Source organism: Ictidomys tridecemlineatus, chromosome X (genome assembly GCF_052094955.1).
Source record: "Ictidomys tridecemlineatus isolate mIctTri1 chromosome X, mIctTri1.hap1, whole genome shotgun sequence".
Lineage (NCBI taxonomy): Eukaryota > Metazoa > Chordata > Mammalia > Rodentia > Sciuridae > Ictidomys > Ictidomys tridecemlineatus.
This window is the reverse complement of record NC_135493.1, coordinates 71,246,755-71,266,011: the sequence shown is the minus strand read 5'-3', so window position 1 is coordinate 71,266,011 and position 19,257 is coordinate 71,246,755. Positions and strand designations below refer to the sequence as shown.

The 19,257-nt window shown below is 36.8% G+C and overlaps 1 protein-coding gene across 2 annotated transcripts in view; it reads right to left on the bottom strand.

Annotated features, from left to right (window-relative positions):
- The window catches only part of Ar (androgen receptor), a 165,966-nt gene that overhangs the window by 30,014 nt on the left and 116,695 nt on the right, over positions 1-19,257 (bottom strand). For both annotated transcript variants that reach the window (XM_078034646.1, XM_005335195.5), the window contains exon 3: positions 6,196-6,312. In XM_078034646.1, coding sequence (XP_077890772.1) covers positions 6,196-6,312 — 117 coding nt within the window. The remainder of the gene's footprint in view (positions 1-6,195; positions 6,313-19,257) is intronic.

Sequence of the window (19,257 nt, the reverse complement as noted above, 5' to 3'; positions counted from 1 at the left end):
CAAGGTTTGCCTTTATCTGAGTCAATCATGTTATTTTCACTACACCACAAGATCTTGTTTTAAAAACAAGAAAGAACCACAGAGGTTATGAGTGCTCAGTCATACATTGTGCATGTTGATGCCAAAATTCATAGGGCAATTTACCCCTCTCTGCCTGCCTTAGTTATATAGAGCTGTCAGATGCACTCAAGTATCTGAGAATTATGTATAGGAAGCAGCAATTCTTAGAATTGACTTACTGCTTCTATCTCCAGCCTTAAAACCTTTAGGGCTCTAGTCTAGAGAGTTAAAGGAGAAGGGAACTCCCAGTAACTGAGTTTCACATTGCTAATTCTGTCTGACACTTTGTTGCCTAACAGGAGGTATAGGGTATTTGATCATTGGATGGTTTCTAGGCCTCCTACTTTAGTGATGAAATTATGTAGTAGCACCATGTTGGGGTTCTGGGTAGATGTGGGGATGCTGATCTGACTGTGTACAATAGAACTGGTAAAGTCTAGAACAGAACGTTCAGATAACCAAAATATTTATAGTGATCACTTTGTGTGATGCTGAAACATTGTATTTATTAGAAATAATTTATCTAGCACACTTTTGGGTCAGGATTATGTACCTGCAACCATTACATGACTTGGGCAATAGCTACACTTTGGCTTTTGCATCTTATCTTTTGTGTATGACATCAATGCTACAGACCTGACATGGTATACTTTAGTAGATTTAGTAGCCACTGATGCATATTACTTAGATATGCTGAGTATGGTCTGCTCTTGATCATTAACACATTCTTGACTGTGTCTCCTGGTGAGCAATGAAATCTGTAAAACAGATGAACTAAGCTAGGCATACTGTCTGCCTAAGCACAGAGTCCTTATCTGTATGTATGTTTTCTAAAATATAAAATGTAGCCTAGCGAACAGTGTTTTGGTAGGTATTAACAGATGTTATGTGAAAAAAGGGTGCTTTGGTTGAATTAATTTTAAGAATCCTGAGTTATCAAGCTCATCAGGTAACTTTACTGCAGTGCACATCAGGGCCTGTTATATGCTAATATACAATATAAATCTTCCCAAGAAGACTATAATATATGTTTCCTTCACTTATTTGGTCAAGGAAATAATTTTTCATACGGTATGCCATGGAAAGTTTTCTTAGAACCTATGTGAAGAACTGCAGGCCTAGACAAAGGCAATTTGGGGTAGTATGCAGTATTGCCCCTTATTCAAGCCTTGGTTTAGACAAGTTATTCCTCATGTATATGGTCAGTCCTTGTAGGTATCATCCGAAGCACAAACTACTAGAACCAGGTACCAATCCAACGTGTTTAACAAAATTTGATGCTAGATATTTCTCTCTACATAGCCTAATTGACTCCATTTCTAAAACTTAAGCCCACACTAGAATAGGATTCATGCTGCCATTAATTCCTTTAAAAAAATCACACATACAAATAAGCAATATGACAAGTGGCCATGCCTGTCTTATGGTCATAAATCTGCAACTGCCTGAAGTCAACCCTCTAGGCATACTAATCAAGTTCATTTTCAATGTGATTACAGCATTCCTTCCCCATTTCCCCATCTCTTGCCAAATTAAACTACTGGCTGTTCCTCAGTTCCTCAATGCATTTTATCATGTCTCTGTGCCTTTATTCAAACTCTGCTCTTATTCTTTTCCTTCTCTCTCACTAAACTTATTCCCAATAATTTCCTACTTATCCTTTACAGCCAAGGTGTATTGATTATCATTGTCTCCCTTTATTTAACTTTTCAAAGCAAGGATCATGTTCTGTTCAAGTTTTACTTTCTTCAAAAGCCTAGCACAGTGTCTGGTACATAATTGGTACTCAATAAATACTTTTTAAATTAATGCACATGTAAATGAGTGGATAGAAAGGTGTAAAAGTGTAAAACACTAGTTTTTTTTGTCTGGTTGGAAGGATGGACAGATGGATGAATAAATGATGTGAAGAACCATGCCATGAATGGTATTTCAGCATTGGAATCATTCTCTTGCATCCAGGAAACATGATCTGGAAGTAGCAATTCTGGATTTCTCTTGCACAGGGAGAATAAGGAGACAGCTTGCATCAGGACTGTCTTCAACACTGGAAACCAAGGATATTCATATCGTCCATGATGAAATCAGATCATTTCCAGGGGGTCCCTGGGCCATCCTCCCAAACAGAGAATTCATAAAGATTGTTAAAACCTGCAGATATATTTGATTCTTAGATGAAGAATTCAGTCTCCTAGTAGGAAAGAGACTTCTCAACCTTTGAAGGACATGCTGCACACCTCAGAATCTCACATGCTCTGGGGATCCATGTTCCCTCTTCTCTTCTGGAGTTTGGTTGCCACCTGAAATTTGTGAAAGGCCTACAACCTTCCATGGTCCAGGAGAAGGTATAAACAGATGTCAATGCTATTTACTAAAAGCTGACAACTCAAGAGTTGCAAAACACAAAAATAATGTTTCAAAAAGAAAGAGGGGTGAAAGTGGGATAGAAGAAAGGGTGAGATGAGAAAATGACAGGAAGGGCAATATTTTTTTTTTCTTATTCCATCTTGGAGACTGAGAGTGTATCCTTGGGAAGTACAGAGAAAAGTGAGAGATAGCTGGGTATTTATTCTAAATATGGACTATGAAAAGCTACAGTTAATTCACTGGAGGGAAGGTTTGTATCTGGACAGTTATATTTATAAGTGTTTTCTTAAGTGAAAAGTAGATAAGGTATTTAAATTTTTGAAGCAATTAATAATATGTGGTTTTCAAAAAGTAGCAAGGAATGAACCAGGTATAAATAAAGGCCTGTAGTTGATGGGCATTGAGAGTCTGCAGGTATTCTTTAAGGGAATCATCCTAAGAATACAAAAAGCCACAGTATCCTTTCAGAAATATCAAGAAATAACTGCTAAGAGACAAAGCAAGGACAGGCATGTAGGCTTAGAAGCAAAAGGAACAAACATCTATGAATTCAAAGCTCCCATCACCAGTAAATGGAACACTATAGAGAAAGCCAGATTAGATGTCTTGAGACCTTGAGTCCAAGCAGCCATCAGCTGCAGTGCCAGCTTCTCTAAGATACAGAGACAGCCCTTCTACCCTCCACTCCCTCAATAATCTATCCATCCAGTCTACATTTAGACACATAATGTTTCTGATGTAGTTGTGAACAGGGATAGCTCAAATTACTATACAAGTCAATGCACTCATACTTCTAGGAACAGTGGGTAGACAATCCAAGAAGTAGCTGGCTGGTAATTTTAAAATCCTTTCTGTATGGATTTAGACAGAAAATCCAAAATTACTAGCACCAGAAATGTCCTCGATGAAACCCACTATTCCAATTTTATAATGACCCTCAGAAGAGAGAAGGGACTCATTCTTAGTTGACACTTTGGAAAATACATCATTTTGATTTGACTGAAATTATATGAATACTTCAAAGTGATCAAAATGTCTATGCTAAACCAAAATCTTATGAATATAGAAGTCTATTGTTATTCACAAGGGTCACTCTGTATTGATGCTTTTCTTTTCTCCATTGTTTGAGTACAGGTGTGGTGTGGGCTGAATTTGTAGGTTAACAGTAAATTTGGGGAGGTGGAAATTAAGGGAGGAAGGCAGGGGATATGTTCAGCAAAATGCAAAATTTTGTTATTTCAAACGGTGGTTTAAAAAGGCAAACAGTTGGATTTTTTACTGACATGGTACTTGAGCATAGCATATAATTTTCTTAATTACTAAAATAAGCTTCCAAACAGGATCTTGATAGTACTTTTTTAGTTTTAGGTGATCAAGAGTGCTTTCTGGTGATTCTCTGTCTGTAGAGCTATTACATGTTAGAGGGCATGCCAAATCACTCAGGATAAAAGTCACTTAGAAGTGCTATGAACAGCCTTCCCAGCTAAATTACTAGTGACTTAACTGTCATAATAACCCTCACATTTGTCTAGCACTTTGTCATTTATCGATAATGTTCACATTCACGTCATCTCTACTCACTGTAACAGTGAGGATGGCATCTCTAAATTACAGATGAGGACATTGAGGCTCAGAGGGGGCACACAGTAAATAATGGAGCTGGGCTTTTAACCTAGGTTTGTTTGACTCTAAAGGCAAGGCCATTTACACATCAAATATCCTTGTAGCATGTGGGTGTTGAATGAAGTTTGCCAGTCTTAAGTTCTAATGCCTAGCATTATGCTTTACACACAACAGACAACTAAGTAAATATCATGGGAATGGAACTAAAATGGAATCCAGCCACAGCACTTCTCAGTTTGTCTTCATGTGTTGACCACACCCATTCAAATTTGAGCACTCTACCCAACAAACCAATCTGGAAACTTACTGTACCACTCTCCAATAAAATAATTTATCAATTAATATATGACTGCTTTAGAGTATAGTGAAATTATATGTTATACACAGGGTCTTTTTCAAAATGTTTCACTGAAATCAAGCCACAAGACTCTCTTATGATGGAGGATATTGGCTAAGATGTAGTGTTATGTCTTAAGATTTGAGCCTGCATGTAATGAGGACTTTTGACCTGAATCAGCATAGGTTTGCAATTCCTATTAGTAGATGGCAAGCCACAGGTCTCTCTACCTGGAAGTCCATATGTCTTAGACATAATTCTCAGAAAGCCACATAATTGAGGGTTGAGTGTATCAGAATCTTTGCCCCGGACTTGCAACATTCACATGAAAAAAAAAAAAAAACATTCTTTTTCTGATTCCTTGGTCACCTTTCCTGGCTTTCCCTCTGCACTCAGCACCCTAGTCCTGTGTCTTCCTCCCCACTACATATCAGAAATTCAGGGTTTCATTGGCAAACACCAAGCAAACAAAAACAAGGTTGGTTTAATATTTGAGTTTCATCTGATGTGGCTGCCTAGAAAGCCATTCGCAGGGCATCTGCCTGTCATGGCTGGGAGTACTAGATGTTACTTAAGAAGCTTCTGCTGAAAATGCCTGAGATGGAGCCTGGGTCAATTTGTTTGAGATACTTTTGTTGGCTTAAAGAATACTACTGGATGTGGGGAGGGAAGGATATAGTTATCTAAATGAAGAACTACACATGGCCCTGCTCCAGAGGTAGAAAACAAGTTGGTGTTTAAAAATGTGCACATTGACAGACAAGGCATTGAGCACCTCACAGAAAGCCAGAGAAGGACAATTGCTCTAAATTAGCCTTGTGAGGGAAGGAGGGAAGGCGGGAATCCAGGCACTTGGGTTTTCCAAGCTGATAATGAATAATCAGGTATGAGGCTGTACTTTTGGGCACTCAGAAATAAGCGTGCCTTTCTTTGAGCCGCATTTCTAAATCAAAGTAGACTAATGAGCTTGCTTTTCTTAAGAAAGATGCATCTTTTGGAGAACAGCAGGCAGCATGGAGGACCCTGGCATTGGGCAGATGTAAACATGAAGAAATGGAGAATTTGGAGAGGGAAAAGTGTCATTTAAGTGGTGTTGAGCCATTCTGGAATAGTGACAGTGCCCATGGTAGACACAGGCTCAGGGGACAGAGAGCCTATGCTAGAGGGTCACGCTCAAAAGAGCTGTATCTTCCTTCTCTCAAGCTACTGCACTACAGAAAAATATTTTTGGAAATGATCAATAGATTTATAAATAAAAGGAAATGATTAAAAGGTTATGATAGGAAATTGGCTCATTTGGCAGCCTAGTCACAGGCTCCAAAGGGAAGCAGCTTCTCATTCCAGGTGGCTGGCTCTATAACATAGGCAGCAGCAATTAGCTGAGGGATATTCCTAGGTGTTCAAGGCCAGTATGTGCCTGGGTCATCCTGCACCTGTGACTATTCTGGATTCCTTAGTTCCCTTGTCCTCACTACCATTGAACAGCATCAGGCTAGTACCATTATGTCCCCTGGGAACTCTGCCCAGTGAAGTCCATCTTCACTCATCTACTGTTGGCCCCTGATCACTGCTTCACACCTCCTTCTTCTATGCTGAATTCCAGAGTAGGGAGTGGAGTGGTTAAAGGTAAAGTAGTCACTAGCTGGCTGATGGCCACATTGGATATGAAAAGGTCAGCCTGCATCTAGAACATGGCTATTCCTCTTGGAAGCATCAAAGAAGAAAGTCTAATTTAGAAAGAGAACTAGAGAGTGAAGGAGGGGTAGGGTGGGAGAAGGAAAACAGAAAGAGGACAAAAAGAATCATACCTCCCAGAGTCATCCCTGCTTCATAGCATTTCCGGAGACGACAAGATGGACAATTTTTCCTTCGAAATTTATCAATGGTGCAATCATTTCTGCTGGCACACAGGTATTTCTGTTTTCCTGGGAGAACAAATACAAGAATAGCATATATGTTAAGGAAATACACCAAGTATTTTCTAGGTAAAAAAGGCATGGAGGTATATACTACCTAAGAAGAGAAGTGAACAATGGTCCCAAACAATCTGATCACATAGAATTTAACAACTAAAAATAGGCAGGTTTTAATTTGGTGCTATACTATTTGGTTTTCATAGGTATTTTTTTGTGGAGTGAAATAATACAGGACCTGTTGATACTTCCATTATTAGTACTACCCAATGGTTTTTAAAATGAGATTCTCAATCTTTAATAAAAAGCCAGGAGTGCCCATAAGGAAATGATCATTCGTTTACCATGGTTCAACCAACATTTCCTCCCACTGACACCTGTAATCATTCATGGAATCATAGTTGAGTTAATAAGACACTTATTGTTTGTAATGCCAGTACAGGTAAAACTTCCATAAAATAGAACTCCATGGGATTCCTGTTTTTAAATTGCTCATGTTCATACTCCCAATCTTGCACATTATAAAAATATAACAGTTCAAGTCCACTCTTGTGTAGTGAATCACAGCAAGCAAAAGGAAGTCCTCTGAAGTCAACATAAGAACCCAACAAGGATCCTTACTGTCTATATTATCTAGAGGAGAAAGAGAGTCTCAGAGATACTTGAGATAATAGTTACTCAAAGATTTGGTAGTTCACTCAAAAACATCTACTTTGTTCAATACTTAGTTTCTTTGCCTCCAGAACAAGCCTGGCACATAGTAGACATCTGACCAACATGGATGGACTGAATATCCCTGTGCATTTCTCTTTCTGTGTATTCAATAGTTATCAGTAGAGATAAACAAAAATACATCTTTGGCTACTCTGAAACCTGCAGAACTTTCCAGTTCCAAAGCACTAAGCCTGTGCATCCCTTTACAACACCCTTTCTTTGAGGAAGAGAAGTTAATTTTTCCTCATATTTTTTGCTGTGCTTTGGTTTACTGAATAGAATGGAATTTTAAAGAAGCTTCTTTTGGTAAAGAATTAGTATTTGTGCTAGTAAAAAGGAAGAAAAACTAAAGAGTGATTGTTACTTGATAGTAGGAAAGGAAAACATAGCCAAACATAAATTTAGGTACAGCTCATCTTTCTTTTCCCTTCATTAAGCCTAAAATGTGCAGATAAGGTGCTGAAATATATCTATTAGAGTAGGTTATTTTATGTAGCAGATTTAGTAGTAACCAGATCAGCAAAATAGTGCTTTTAAGGGCCACTTGTTAGAACCTGAAGTTAGCATTATAATAATAAAGAATTCTTTCTCCTTTTGAAAAAAAATTTTCTTGTTTCTTTCTTTTCCTTCTTCTTTCCCTCCTCCCTCTGTCAAAAATATATCCTCAGCTACTCTGAAACATGAAAAATTCTTCTATTCCCCAGGCCACAGAGCTTAAAGGTACCGTTAAAAATCACACCCATACAACCGTTTCATTCCAAGGATGAGTTTTGAGGAAGTGACTTGCTGAAGAAGCACATGAATCAGAGGTCCCTGAAAGAAGAAATTTTTGCTACATTGGGCACATAGCATAAACCATGTCTATGTGAGGAGTTTTGCTTATGTTAATAAAATAAATAATCTCAGCAGCACTTTAGGGTAAATATTATCATTACATTTATTTAGTAGGTGAGGAAACTAAGACCTCTAAGTCAGTACTCTTTCCCCTGTGTTTCTACTATTTCTATTTTATTTTTCTCATTTTCTTCATTTCCTAACCTCATTTTCTCAAGAACATGTTTTTATTGCTAAAGCAATATTAGTTACTTTACAAATAATATTGTGAGAAAATTATTGTACATATCTGTGCACATTTCTTTAGTACATTTCTTAAGTATAAATTCTTATATAAGGTGAATTACCAAGTCAAAGTATGCAAAGTCTAAGGTTCATAGTAAATTTTCTGATATCCTCTTTTTATGTTTGCAATCAGTGCATTATATTTATACATAGTAGACTGAAATGGATCAGGGAGAGGGAGGACAGAAGGAAAAGGGGAAGTGCTGGAGAATGAAATGGAGCAAATTATGTTATATGCATTCATAAATTTATCAAACAAGACAGTACTCTAACTGTTGTACCAAGGGATTTTATTTGTATAAACAGAGTACATAATTTGCTAATAGCATTTTTTTTCCTGCTGAAAACTGAGGACTACAATATGTTCACAGAAAGGATGAGTGCCATTCAATCTTTGGGTGTCAGCTCCTAGAAAGCAGGCCCTATATCCAATTCCAGTAGTTTCAGTTCCAGTGCTGTGGTGTGCTTGAAGTAGGACACTCTCACAGTACTGCTGCTGCTATGTTTCTCCAAAGTAGCTCATCACAATGATTACTGAAATAAGTTCAAGTTAGGAGAACTTGACTTCTTTGAGAAATTTCTTCTTCCAAAAGAAAATACTAGTTCCTGTACTGCAGTTTTCAAGGAGCATGGAATAACACTTCAGGAGGAGTTTTAGATTCTACTTCTGAAAGAAGATCACCCAACCTTAGGAATGAAGCAGGTTCCAGTTGGAAAAAAATAAATCTGGGTTTGTTCAGTTAGAAACTCAGACCATTTTTTTTACCTGTGGATCATAATTTTTCCAAGGATGCCTCTTGACTTGAAACAAGGTGACCTAAAATATAGACATTATTTTTGATTTACCTATGAATAAGTGCAATGCCCAGTTTAACCAAAGAAATTGCATATTAATTTCGCATTCACAGAGTATTTATACATGCCAGGCATGGTATTCGTGCTGAAGTAACAGAAGAAAACATTTGCTGGATAAAAATATTCAACCCAGATTAGAACAATGGGTGAGAAGTCACAAGATCTAGATCTTTAATCATCCTTATCATTAACTCACCAAATGGCCTTGGACAAGTACTTTTCCCTCTCTGTTCCCCACTGATAATATGAAATGGGTTGAACTGGAAAATTATTAAAATATAAGCTAGGTCAGGAGTCTTGAAGAATGACTGAATTTCATCTATAATATATTTGCAGTCTTTTACTTGAAGGGCTTGAGTACTACATGTAAGCAAGAAATTATTCAAAATAATGGTCTCTTCTTTCTTCAATCTGTTCTTTTAGGATAATAACTGACTGTAACATTGTAGCTCACATATATAGTCATCTGGTCTCTACTCTTTGTTTTCCTAAGTGCTTCAAGGTGCTATAAAGAGGCACTGACATTGCAAGCCATATGCAATGATACACATAAACAACATATTTTGGGGCTGGGGATGTGGCTCAAGCGGTAGCGTGCTTGCCTGGCATGCACGGGGCGCAGGGTTCGATCCTCAGCACCATATAAAAATAAAACAAAGATGTTGTGTCCACCTAAAAAAAAAACTAAAAAAATAAATATTAAAAAAAATATTTTGCACAAATCTTTATTCATGCATATGCAAATGCACACCTGTGTGAATGTGAATATACACATATGCAAACTGTGTTCCTGAAATATATGTGAATACATACATATATGTTTGATTATGTAACAGTATGTAACACATTAAAACATACAGATGCACACATGTTACATATTCCTTTTGAAGCATAATAATGAATCTAATTTTTGAAATGACATTTAATAGTGACAAAGTGGTTGAAGATTGCAAAGCTATTTATGAAAGGTATCTCTTATCTGGAAGTTCTGAAAATTAGACCCTAACTCAAGTGCACTGTTGGGATAGGAGAGAGACAAGGGATGAGGCTGACAACTACTCAAGGTTCCTTTCAACCCACTTCTCCTATTGAATAATCACTTCACCAATGATGGCAGAACCAATGTAAAATCCCTGAGTTTCTATTACTTCCTACCTATTATTTATATATTTTCTATGTATTTGGCTGAAGCTTTCAGGGTTCTTAATAATAGAATTCTTCCCATTTGATTTATTTCCAAAGCTTACTACTAATCTAGTAAAAAGTAAGTATTGTAGGATGATTATACATCCTGTTCTGTGATAAAGAAAAGAAGAATCATTAAGATGAAATCGACTAGGACATCCAATATTATATTGACTAGAAGTAGTGAGCATGAGCATCTTTGTCTCATTGCTGATATTAATGATGTAAACTATGGGCTTGTCATATATGACCTTTATTTTGGATTGAATCTCATTGCTCCCATACCTAACTTGTTGAGAGTTTTCTCATGAAAAAAAAAATGTTGAGTCTTGTCACATGATTTTTTTGGCCTTTACTGAGATGATCATTCTGTTGATGTGATGTGTTATGTTATTGACTTGCATATGTTGAACCATCCTTGCATCCAAGGAACAAATTCCACTTAGTCATGGTTAATGACTCTTTTAATGTGCTGTTGAATTTAGTTTGGTAGTATTTTGTTAAGAATTTTTTTCAGGGGCTAGGGTTGTGGCTCATTGGTAGAGCATATGCCTGGCATGTGTAAAGCACTATGTTCAATTCTCAGCACTGTATATAAATAAATGAATAAAAGAAAGCTCCATCAACATATTTAAAAAATATTTTTTAAAAAGAATTTACTTCATCTATGTTCATCAGGAATATTCTCTAGCCTGACATTATATCCTTAGTTTGATCCAAATCACAATTCATAAAATTATGAACCCAAAAGATTAGAAAGAATTTTAAACACTATTGGGCACACCACACCCATACTTTTACATCAGACTTGAATCCTTGTTATGGTTTAGATATGAAGAATCCACCAAAACTCATGTGTGAAATAATAAAAGATGTTCAGACTTGAAATGATGGTGTTTTGAGAGCCTCAACCTAATCAGTGCATTAATGTCTTGATAGGGATTAACTGGGTGGTAACTGTAGGTAGGTAGAGTGTGGCTGGAGGAGGAGGATCATTGGGGACTTGTCTTTGGGGTGTATGTATTTTGCCCTTGTTGAGCAAAACTCTCTCTTCTCCACTTCTTGGTACCATCTTATGAGCTTCTTTCCTCCTCCACACTCTTCTGCTATGATGTTCTCCCTTACCTCAGGCACTGAGAATAATAATAATCTATTGACTGAGACCTCTAAACCATGAGCCCTCAAATAAATTTTCCGCCTTAAAATTGTTCATGTGTTTTGGTCACAGAAGTGAATGTTGACTAAAGCAATCCCCTTCTGTAGCATCCTTACATAATGCCTGCCTCTATTTTCTTGAATTATATTTCAACCTACTATAACTGTGGACTCTTAATAACTCTTCCTTCTAGGAAGCAAATTATATGCATCCTTGTAACTCTAACTCATTGGGCCTAATTAGAAACAAAGAATCTCTGAGTTGTAAAAAAAAAAAAAAAAAAAAAAAAAAAAAACCTTAAAAGCTTTATAGTAAAATGCCCCAATGTTGTGCTTAATTCCTCCATTATGAAATGGACACAAAATATTGCAAGGTACCAAACCACAACAAGTTGGTGGTAGAGCCAGCACAAACCTCGAAATGGCATTCAATAGAGACATGTGGTGGATGAACACATTCTGAACACAATGCAGTCTGAATGTAGCAGGCATCTTTGTTCTTTGTCTAGGAAGTTAATGGACCTCATTTCTATTCAGGTGACAAAGAATTGTGCAAGTGGGATCTTGGTCTGCTCCAAGGTAGTTCTAAAAGGTCCTATCTGACATGATATAGTCCAGGTGACTGAAAAATTAATGCACAGAACACAAACTCCTATCCTGCTGGGGAAAGATATTTGGGGAAAGAAGAATAATAAGAATTGTCCAGACTGGAGTTGTAGCTCAGTGGTAAAGCACTTGCCTAGCATGTGTGAAGATATGGGTTCAATCCTCAGCACCACATTAAAATAAATAAAATAAAGGTTCATCAACAACTAAAAAAAATATTTTAAAAAGTGTTGCCCTACAAGTTCTTTAAAATATTATTAGGCCACAACAATTATAATAGTTTGATATTGTTCCAGTGAAGGTAAATTGAAAGAAGAATCCTGAAAAGCCAAAATCAGATATGCTGTATGTAATACATAATACCAATTCAGTGAAGAAAGGATGAGATAATTCACTAAATTTGTTTTGGAACAACTAGTTAATTATTTGGAAATACAATAGTTATATTACTAGTTAAAATAAAAGTTCAGCTGAATTAATGAGGTCACTACATAAAAAAGGAAATCACTGAACTATTATTAGAAAATACAGGTGAAAATTAAAAATTTTGAAGGTAGAAAATGACATTTTAAACATGAAAATAAAGAAAATATAAGTGAGCATTTTGACATTTTTCAACAAAAATGTTTTGAATTTCTTATATTAAACAAATATCATAATAAAATTTAAAGATAAACCAAAAACTAAGAAAAATTATCCTTGATATGTAAAAATAATCAGTACAATATAAAATAGGCAATAGGCATAAATAGATAATTAAAACAAGAAATACAAATTACCAATAAACATGAAAATTGTTCAACTTCCCTAGAAATCATAGAAATACAAATTAGATATTATGTTTACAAGTCAGATTGATTAAGGTGAATAACAAAGTATTTGTGAAGAGGTATTGTTGGTGGGAGTGCACATTTTTAGAGAGTAATTTTGTAATAAATTTCAAAAAATTAAAAATCAACAAGCTTTTACTAGAAATTCCACTTCTAGGAATGTTTTATAAGAAAATAATCAGATAAGCACACAAAAAAGTTAATTTTAGTATTATTTAAACAAGCAAATTAGAGACATTTAAATGTTAACATTAGGGTAATGATTAAATAAATTATTTCATATTCGTGCAAAGGAACACTGTGCAGGTATCTCAATGTATTTCTTTTGTAACTTGGAAATATGTTCACAACATACTGTTTTTTTAAAACAATAAAAATGAAGTTTTCAAACAGTATATGTGCTTGGTTCTATTTTTAATCCCTAAGGCTTAGAGTTCATATACCCAAGTTTTAAAAAATTAATTGAGAATTAATTATATTTATGGAGCATGATGTAATGTTTTGATATATGAACATATTGTGGAAAGATTAATGAAACTAATTAAAATGTCTATCACTTCACCTGATTATGCTTTTGTGGTGAGAACATGCAAAATGTATTCTTTGAACAATCTTAAAACATACAAAGCATTATTAAGAATTATAGTCACTATGTTATTCAATATATCACAAAGGTAATTCCTTCTAATTGAAATTTTGTATCCTTCAACCAATATCATCCTTTGCCCCCATTAACTGCCTATCACTACCTGGTAACCTCCATTCTCTGTTTCTTCTGATTTGATCTCTTTTCAGCATTATTTGCAATAGTTATAAACGTAAAAAAGTATATATATATACAATGGAATAGTATTCAGCCTTTTTGATGGTTCTTTATATTTACATACAATAATAGACTTTATTTTGACATAATTGTGAAAGCATGGACTATAATTTGTTCTAATTCAGTCCCCAGTATTTCCCTTTCCCTTGCCCTCTCTCAGTCCCTGTTCCCTTTTCTCTATTGATCTTTCTGCCATCTACTTGTAGTTATTGTTTTAATTAGTGCCTTCTGAATGTAAATGATGGTGAGATTCACCATGCTGTATTCATATATGTACTTAGGAAAGTTATGTCAAATTCATTCCACTGTCTTTCCATGTCCCATCCCTACCCACTTCACTTCATTCCCTTTTGTCTAATCCACTAATCTTTCTTCTATACTTTTTTATCCTCCTTCCCAATTTTGGATTAGTGTCCACATATCAGAGAAAATATTCATCCTTTAGTTTTATAGGATTGGCTTATTTCACTTAGCATGATAATCCCAGATCCATCCATTTACTGGCAAATGTCATAAAGACATTCCTATTTATGCCTGAGTAATAATCTATTGTGAATATATACCACATCTTATTTATTCATCTATTGAGGGCACCTAGGTTGGCTCCATAGCTTAACTATAGTGAATTGTGCTGCTATAAACACTGATGTGGCTTCATCACTATAGTATGCTATATGGTTTTTTAAAAGAAGGAAAATTTGAGCTGGCTGTGGTGGTACACACCTGTAATCCCAGTGACCTGGGAGGCTGAGTCAGGAGGATCACAAGTTCAAAGCCAGCCTCAGCAATTTAGTGAGGCGCTGAGCAAATTAGTGAGATCTTGCCTCAAATTTTAATTTTTTAAAAAAGTAGATGAGATGTAGTTTGGTGATCAAGTGACCCTGGGATCCATCCCTGGTACCAAAACTAACTAAATAAATAAATAAAGGACATTTTGTCATGTATGGTACCATGGATGACCCTGGAGGACAATATGCTATGTGAAACAAACAGGTCAAGCACCAAAAGAGAAATAGTGCATGATCTCATTTATATATGGAATCTTTCATAAAGGAAACCAATCAAGTATTTTTTTTTCTTTTGCCACGACCTTTATAAAAAACATTACCTAGAAGCTCCATATACACAACAGGTAAAATTGAACCTAATCTGTCTTATGCAGGTATAAAAAATTTGAAACTCCTCCTGCCAATCCACTCTTTTCTTCCTCTTCTCTGCAGGCATAGCCTTATGGTTGCCTTTAAAGAAAGGCTGTAGGTCAACCCAGTGCTTTGTGGAGCAGTTTAGAAACCTACTGCTTTAGTTCAGTCTTCATATCCTTTATTTTACAGATTGAGGAATAGAGATTCAGAGAATGGAAGAGACTTGCTTAAGGTCACACTATGTGTCATTGTCAAAACTGAGACAAAAAACAGGTGTCCTCATTCCCATTCCAGCAGTATGAATACTAAGCTCACATGAGATAATAGATAAAATAGGAAAATAGCATTTGAAGCATAAATGACCCTACAGATCCTATGTATTACATGAGAATTTCCTTGGATGTCAGAATGGGCAAGGACCTCCACAGATACCATGTGGTTCAACATTATCATTTTACAGATGGATAAACTGAGATCCAGGATCAGAATGAACTGAAGATTGTATGAGTCAATAGCAATTGACCACTATGTTCCCTGCAAATTTACTTTCTTTTTTTGAAATCATCTTTATATTCTTTGTCACTAGGCCTTCTTCACAATAGAGAGGATACAGACCATTATCTTCAATTCATATATTAGGAAATGAAAGATACAAAGTGCATACTGATACCAGAGAATATAGCACTGTTTCAATCCAGGCTGCCATATTCCTTCTACTTAACCAGTATAACTGAGCAATATACCTGACAAATATTTTGTATCTCTTCTTGCTTATATGCCCTATATGTTCTAAATCTACCTGTTGCCTCTTCAGAGAGACAAGGAAGAATAGTGCTTGGCTTGCCTAAGGAGAGGTATGCAAAGAGGGAAAGCACTATATTTTTATTGGCATTTCTCAAGGTGACCACAAATATGTTATCTTATTTAACTCTTGCCCCATATCTTCCCAGTAGCTACTATTCCTATTTTAGAGATGAAAAGAAATAGAGTCAGGAATGTTGAATGTTGGAAGCTAGTAGGTAGCTAAAGCAGGATTGCAAGCCAGGTCTCTATGATATGTGTGCAGTGATGATGTCAACGTGATGTGTACTCTGAAATGGGCCCTGGCCCTGTGCTTCAAAGACAGAGGCAGTGCATAACAATAAAGAAGAGCACAGAGCAGAAAGGTCGAAGATCTGAGGGCTAGCCTTGCTGCTTCAATGAATCATTATGTGGATATATATATATATATATATATATATATATATATATTACATATGTATATCCATGTATCTCTTCTATATATATGCAGGGGTTGGAGGGAGGGAGGGAGGGAGGGAGAGAGAGAGATATTTCTCATTTAACCTCTTTTGATTGCAAATCCCCTGATATCCAACAAGAAAGGGATGTAGAACACAGTAAGAGAACAATACCGACATAAAGAAGGTGGGTTCAAGAGCCTACTATTCACATTAGAAGTTTTTGGGAATCTTACAGTATACCTGAGTGTGACTCTAAGAGAATTAAAGGCAGTCTGCATTCTTATCTTACTTTTCCAATCTCAACTCACTCAACTCTATGGGTTTTTCCTGAAAAACAAAAGCACAACCTTTTAGGAAGGAATAGTTAAGGGTTCCTCTCCTGAGTGATCTCAATTGAAAAGAATCAGCCCAAGGTCTGTTTATGGTCATGTGTCTTATGGGGGTCATGTGTCTTATGGGGCTGAGGCAGTCCAGAACTTTTGGCCTCATCACTCAAGGGTACATTTCACTGAAAAATTCTTGAAAGCACTGTTGAGTCTTAGCTACTTTTTTTCTCCTAGGTTATTGCTTTTGGGCCTGTGGAACAGTCAAGAGAGCTCTAAGCACAGTCCTGGCAAAATGCAGGTCTCTTGTGTGATGGTAGGATCTCTGTGACCCCAAGGATGTGACTGTTGGCTCTCTTGCATCCACCTAGAGGTAGCAGTTAACGCCATATGATGGGTGGGCCCTCAGCAGGGGTCCTCAGCTAATGCCCTACAGAGAGGATTCTTGAGAGTGGTCATGAAGCCCATAAGCACACTTCTTTCTTTTGAACTTAACAGCTAGCTTTAGTGAGAAGGGGCAGCTTCAGTTAAAAGGAACAGGAATCACACCCAGACTCCCTGGAGTTTAGTACCTTCCATGATGTGGCCCAAGCTCCATACAATGGAAATGTAAATATCACTAGACTGGCAGTCAAAAGGATTGGTGTGAAATCTCAGCTCCACTGTTTTATTTTTAATTGGATGTCTGGGCCCTGCTCCTTCATCAAAAAAAAAAAAAATCATAATTAAAATAATGGTGTTGTCCACTTCATAGAGTTGTACAAAACAATACAGAATGTATCTGAAAGTGATCTAGAAAGGGACTATATTAGATATATTAGAAGGGTTATATGTAAAGTTTCTGAGTCTGTTATGTATTATATCTATCTATCTATCTATCTATCTATCTATCTATCTATCTATCTATTGATCTATCGATCTATCGATCTATCAATCTATCTATGCCAGGGATTGAACTCAAGGGTGCTTAAGCACTGAGCCATGTTGCCAACCCTTTTTAATATTTTACTTACACACAGGGTCTCATTGAGTTGTTAGGGCATTGCTAAGTTGCTGAGGCTGGCTTTGAACTTGAGATACTCCTACTTCCTGAGCTGCTAGGATTATAGGTGTGTGCCACTCTAACCGGCTCATGTATTCTGTTTCTATCAGTGGCCCTCTTCTAACCATGGTGCTCTCTTTACTGGCCTTTGTCCTGTTCAAAGACATTCTGCCCTGTGCCCTCTACCTCTATTGCACACACACAACCACACCTCTGCTAAAGTTAACTCTGCAGCGTCTACCTCCAGAATCACCTTGCCCAACTACTGTGGTCCACACAAACCTCATTCTTCAAGAGGATAGGAAGCAGAAGAAGGTGAGACTGAGAAATTAGATGGTACCTAGACCACAAATAGTCTTGATTGTCATGCTCTGCAGTTCAAACCTGAACATTCTAAAGTATTTGAATCCATTATTGAGCTTAATCATAGAAAAAATTCAATAATTTTTCTCTGATAGTTGAGGAATAACCTTTGATTGTATGCTCCAGGTACTTTTCTAGGTGTTGGAGGAAACAAAAGTGAACAGTACAGTCAAAGGGTTTGTCCTCAAGTTAGGTATCTTTTGGTGGAAGTAGACAAACAAAAATTGAGTGATAATACATTAGATCTTTTCAGATTGTTGACACATTTAATGAAGTAAATGAAACAAGGTGGTGAGATTGAATGGGGCAGACTAATTTAGGAGGAGTGTTTGAGGGAAAGATTCTGAGGATGTGGCAGCTGCATTGAGACCTGTGTGATAGGAGGGGACCAGACATGCAAAGAGGCAGGGGAGGAACATTCCCAGCAGAAGGAACTGCAAATACACAGGCTGAAAGTCATGAATTAAGTTGATATGTTCTTGGAATACCAAGTGACCAGTGTAGCCAGCATGCAATGAAGGAGAGGAGGTGGTAGAAAAAGTTGATCAGATGGCAGGACCAGGTTGTTCAGGGCAGTAATTCTCAATCTTGGCTGTGAATAAGAATCACTAGGGGGAACATTTGCAAAATTTTGGCGCCTGGTCTCACTCTCAGTGGTTCTGATTTCATTGATTGAGGGGTAAACTAAGGCCAACTTAAGTTTTTAAAAACTCCTCTACTGCTTCTAATGGTTATCTATGGGACAAAACTGCTGGGGTTGGATTTTTGCACAGGAGTCATCTTTTCATGGAGATTTGCAGCTGACACTAGATTCATAACAGGATGAATACTTGACAGTGAAAGCACACCTGCCAATTCACAAAATCCCTTCCTTTTTTTCCCCTCCTTTGGAGACCAGAGAGGTTCAGGCCACTTAGGTAAGGAATATGTGGAACATCAAACAGATGATGTTCTTCAGTTCAGATTTGGATAGATCATCTGGGAGAAGTAGAGGATCCAATGTCACTAAGCAAAACACTATGAGTATTAGCCCAGCTCACTTTCATCAGGATCACCTGATGTTAGTCGAGACCAAATTCTTATGTTCTCACACGGCTTTCCCTTATGTTCTGCACAGTGTGATGCTAGAGCTGGCTTAGACTGACTTGAAACACAGACTTTGAACACATCTTCCCAAATTCATATTCAGAATTATCACATTTATAGTCTGGAATGGGTCATGATAGGAATAACTACATTGTGGAAATCAGCAATCACCACAAAACAGTTTCCAGCCTCCCCCCGCCCAAGAAAGCCAACATATGACCACACCACTAGTTCTATCCTTATGGTAGTTTTACTCCCTTCTAGCTGAGTCTGACCCCCTTGTTATTTTTTCCCTACACTTCCATTTAAGTGCACCTCTGAGGTTTCATAATATGATTGGGATCACAGCCTGTGTAGACTCAATTGCATTTTAGAAACATTGCCATCTTCACCTGCTTTACCCAGTAGATGTGTTCCTGAACAGTAGTGTACAAATCACATTTCTTTAAACTGAATTCTCATTTAAATGTGTT